Raw genomic sequence first — 4,585 nt, forward strand, 5'->3', positions numbered from 1 at the left:
TAGTAATGAAAATCAATGAAAATTCCTGGCTGTTTATCCCAGCCCCGGCAGCTGCCTCCATTCACGCACCTCCAACAATGACCAGCCGCCCCCCGCTCCCTCCTCCAGGCCCCTGGCCCGGCCTCTCACGCACCTGCCGCTTTGAGCGTCGCTTTTACAGCCATTGGGATTAGGCGATCGGGCGTGACGCTCACAATCGGGTCCTTAATACGGTCTTGTGAAAACTCTTATGCGTGAAAAGAGCACCATTCATTTCCTTTTGTGCGACAGAGTTTTATGAGGCAACATTGGCCATTATGAGGTTTGAGGATTTCCACGGGACTCCATTGAGGGGCTAATCTGTGAAAGTATCGAGGGGTATACAAGTTTAAAAGCGTCTGTTTTCATATTTATTAGCTGGTTAAAGCAGGAGGCGGAGGGCAGCTGAGGGATGAGCTGGGCAGGGGCGAGGTGTCACGGGTAATGGATCCCGAGACAAGGCGATAATAATTACACGCAGATAGAGTTATACAATACAGAGCACACACACACACTGTGAAACACGCACACTGTGACACACACACGCACACACACACAGGCACACACACACACACACAGGCACACGCACACACACACTATATATTGTAAAGCGCTATATATTATAAAGACATGTCAGAGGGCTGGATCGCATCAATATCAGGGTCTAGTGCTATATATTATAAAGACATGTCAGAGGGCTGGATCACATCAATATCAGGGTCTAGTGCTGTATATTATAAAGACATTTCAGAGGGCTGGATCGCATCAATATCAGGGTCTAGTGCTATATATTATAAAGACATGTCAGAGGGCTGGATCACATCAATATCAGGGTCTAGTGCTGTATATTATAAAGACATTTCAGAGGGCTGGATCGCATCAATATCAGGGTCTAGTGCTATATATTATAAAGACATTTCAGAGGGCTGGATCGCATCAATATCAGGGTCTAGTGCTATATATTATAAAGACATTTCAGAGGGCTGGATCGCATCAATATCAGGGTCTAGTGCTATATATTATAAAGACATTTCAGAGGGCTGGATCGCATCAATATCAGGGTCTAGTGCTATATATTATAAAGACATGTCAGAGGGCTGGATCGCATCAATATCAGGGTCTAGTGCTATATATTATAAAGACATTTCAGAGGGCTGGATCGCATCAATATCAGGGTCTAGTGCTGTACATTATAAAGACATGTCAGAGGGCTGGATCGCATCAATATCAGGGTCTAGTGCTATATATTATAAAGACATATGTTGTAATGTCGGGTACAGCAGCGAGGATTCAAGGTTTCTTATTCCTTCTTTCTCTCTCTCTCTGTCTCTCTCTCGCTCTCTCCCTCTCTTCACACAGCCCTCCAGGCCACGCCCCCTCGCTGTCAGAGCCGCTTGTTTCCGCGCTGAGAAGCTGCTCACGGTCAGGGGCATTGTGGACTGGAGGCTGCGCGGCCCTCCTCTGTCACAACGAGTTAGTGCAGCAGAGAGATAGAGAGAGAGGGGGGGAGAGGGAGAGAGAGAGAGAGAGGTTCCTGTAAACTCCCCCCAACACACACACACAGAGATTAGTGACCAACCGCTAAACTGTCCCAAGCTGCAGCAGCACTGCCCCCTAGTGGAGAAAGCGAGCTCTGCAGCGGTCCTGTCATCGCGCTTCACATAGTGAGTGTGTGCTGCTCTGCTCGCCGCATCTTCCCTTAACCCCTTCCTCCCCGGATCCCTTAACCCCTTCCTCCCCGGACCCCTTCACCCCTTCATCCCCAGATCCCTTAACCCCTTCCTCCCCAGACCCCTTAACCCCTTCCTCCTCAGACCCCTTCACCCCTTCCTCCCCGGATCCCTTCACCCCTTCATCCCCAGATCCCTTAACCCCTTCCTCCCCAGACCCCTTAACCCCTTCCTCCCTGGACTCCTTAACCCCTTCCTCCCCGGACCCCTTAACCATTTCCTCCCCGGACCCCCGCCCCCATTGAAATGTGACTCGGATTGAACAAGCCCAGTTTATTGAGTGGCACAGATAAGGAAACACACAGGACTGCGCTACACAACCTGCACACAAGCCTCAACACAAAACACTTGAAAGTAAAAGTTACAATATTTTACATAGCTTTCTTTCATAGACTTTCCATTATATATATTATATACCTATATATCTATATAAATATTATTACAGATAGACGTACTGAACAGGGCAGATATATCCCGGGTCGCTCCAGTGATGTCATCAGTCTCGCACTGACAGCGGGCTCTGTTCTGGTCCTTCAATGCTGCACCTCTCTGTCTCTCACTCAGAGGAGGGTCTGGGACCGCACAGTGCTCTGGGCTCTGTTCTGGTCCTTCAATGCTGCACCTCTCTGTCTCTCACTCAGAGGAGGGTCTGGGACCGCACAGTGCTCTGGGCTCTGTTCTGGTCCTTCAATGCTGTACCTCTCTGTCTCTCACTCAGAGGAGGGTCTGGGACCGCACAGTGCTCTGGGCTCTGTTCTGGTCCTTCAATGCTGCACCTCTCTGTCTCTCACTCAGAGGAGGGTCTGGGACCGCACAGTGCTCTGGGCTCTGTTCTGGTCCTTCAATGCTGCACCTCTCTGACTGTCTCTCACTCAGAGGAGGGTCTGGGACCGCACAGTGCTCTGGGCTCTAGCAGGTTTTCTGGGGTTATGTCATTAGGGTTTTGATAATGTGTTCAGCGTCTGCAGAGTGCAGCTCTTTGGAAGGATACAATAAGCTAGGCTGTCCTGGTTCTAGTGGAGGCAGGTGAAGGAACAGATGATATTCACAGGACTGCTGAACGAGTCGCTCAGGAACCCCCCCCCCCCCCCCCCCCCCCCCGCCCCCTCTCTGCTGCTCACCGGCGCCCCCTGCCTGCCGCAGCGAGCAGCTCCTTGCGGTTCTGCAGGATGATGTCGTAGCTGTGCTGCAGCCGGCCCTGCTGCTCGGAGACGCTCTGCTGCAGGCTGCGCAGCCAGCGGATCAGCGCCAGGCGCCGGTACATGGTGAGCTGGACCTGGTGCCGCTGCTTCTCCTGGGCCTTGAAGCGCTCCTCCTGCTGCAGGGTCCGCACCGCCCCCAGCAGGCCCGGCAGCTCCGCCGCGGGATCCCAGTCCGGCTCCGAGTCCCCCCTGCCCTGCCCCGGCTCCACACTCACAGGGCTGGGGAGCTGTGCCTTGTGAGCCCCTCCGAACACCCTGCCCCAGATACAGCTACCGGCCGCCTCCCCACCATGCCCCGCCCCCTGCTCCTCCCCCTCTCCCTCCCCCTCCCCCTTCCCCTCCCCCTCCCCTCCCGGGCTGTCGATGCTGAGAGACGAGGAGGAGCTGCTGGAGCTGAGCTCGGTGCTGCTCTCCTCCTCCCCCTCCTCCTCCTCCTCTCCTCTCTCGCTTCTCCCCTCCCCCTCCTCCCCCTCCTCCTCCTCCTCTCCTCTCTCGCTCCTCCCCTCCTCAGCTCCCTCTAGGTGGATGCGGGCACACTCCTCCCCTGCCTCGGGCACGGCGGGCAGGCTGGCTCTCAGCAGGGAGGCTCGGAGGAGGAGAGGGTGGCTCTGCCTGGTCCTGGTCTGGTTCAGGTTCTCGTTACTGTCCGAGGGGGAGGGGGAGCAGCGAGGCAGCAGGCTGGGCTCCCCTCCCTCACCATCCAGGAAGTTGAAGTTGCTGTCCTGCTGCATGCACTTCCTGTTGGGCTGGTTGCTGAGACACAGCGAGGACACGGTCCCCCTGTCCATCTCCGCTGGCGACGGCACGGCGAACATCGCTCTCAGCTCAGCTCAGCTCAGCTCAGGTCTCCTGTCAACAAAGGGCACAGTGTAGCTCAGAGTGACGCAGCAGTATGAAACAAACCCACACACACTCGGCTACACAGACTCCCATGTGCAGAGTGGAAAGAAACACACGGGGTACATCTGCATTTTAAACACATATCCGGGACTGCACGGGGAAAAACAAACCGGGGTTTGAGTGAGTTTCACATTTAGTCGCACTTCCTTCCTTGGTCACTAAAGCCGAAGCAGAGATCATGTTTCTAAATGGAAATCCAGCCATTAAACCAGGAGGAATCAGCAGCTCTCCTAGCTGCAAATCCATCTCCTCTGCACACAGCAGAGCAGCGAGGAGGGAGGGAGGCCCTTCAGAGACACGCTCAGGAAATCCTGTGAGGAGAGCGGGGCTGAGCCGCCAGCTGTGTGGGTGAGATAAGCAGCAGGGCTCGGGCTCCACTTATATAACTGACTGTACACTGATCTGCACAATCAGGAGCTGGGTGGGGGGTCCTGTAAAATCACAATCACCCAAAACAATGCTTCCTGCAAATCCAACGCAGCGAGCGGGGGCTCAGCTTTCAGTGCCAGCACCCCGAGGCAGCGGAGCAGCAGCAGGGGCTCAGCTGGAAGGAAGCCTCTTGGACTGAGATGCTCCTGGCTCAGGGCAGCTCACACTTCTCTTATAAGCTCTGTCAGTCTGTGCAAACACGCCGGTGGACAGCATAGTATTGTAATAATGAAGACAAGGACTCCCACGCGTGCAGGTGCGCAGGGAGCTGGAGCGCAGCGCTGATGTTCTACTCGCCGTGTCGTG

General features: G+C 54.7%; 1 protein-coding gene across 1 annotated transcript; it reads right to left on the bottom strand.

Annotated features, from left to right (window-relative positions):
• Positions 1–2,843: 2,843 nt before the first annotated feature.
• On the bottom strand, positions 2,844–3,765 carry LOC117413646 (UPF0500 protein C1orf216 homolog). The gene is made up of 2 exons (XM_059020047.1): positions 3,499–3,765; positions 2,844–3,276 (listed from the first exon to the last, which is right to left on the bottom strand). The coding sequence occupies exons 1-2, from the start codon at positions 3,763–3,765 to the stop codon at positions 2,866–2,868; spliced, it is 678 nt and encodes a 225-aa protein (XP_058876030.1). The 3' UTR covers positions 2,844–2,865.
• Between the last annotated feature and the right edge of the window lie 820 nt (positions 3,766–4,585).

Source organism: Acipenser ruthenus, unplaced genomic scaffold, assembly GCF_902713425.1.
Source record: "Acipenser ruthenus unplaced genomic scaffold, fAciRut3.2 maternal haplotype, whole genome shotgun sequence".
Taxonomy (NCBI): Eukaryota; Metazoa; Chordata; class Actinopteri; order Acipenseriformes; family Acipenseridae; genus Acipenser; species Acipenser ruthenus.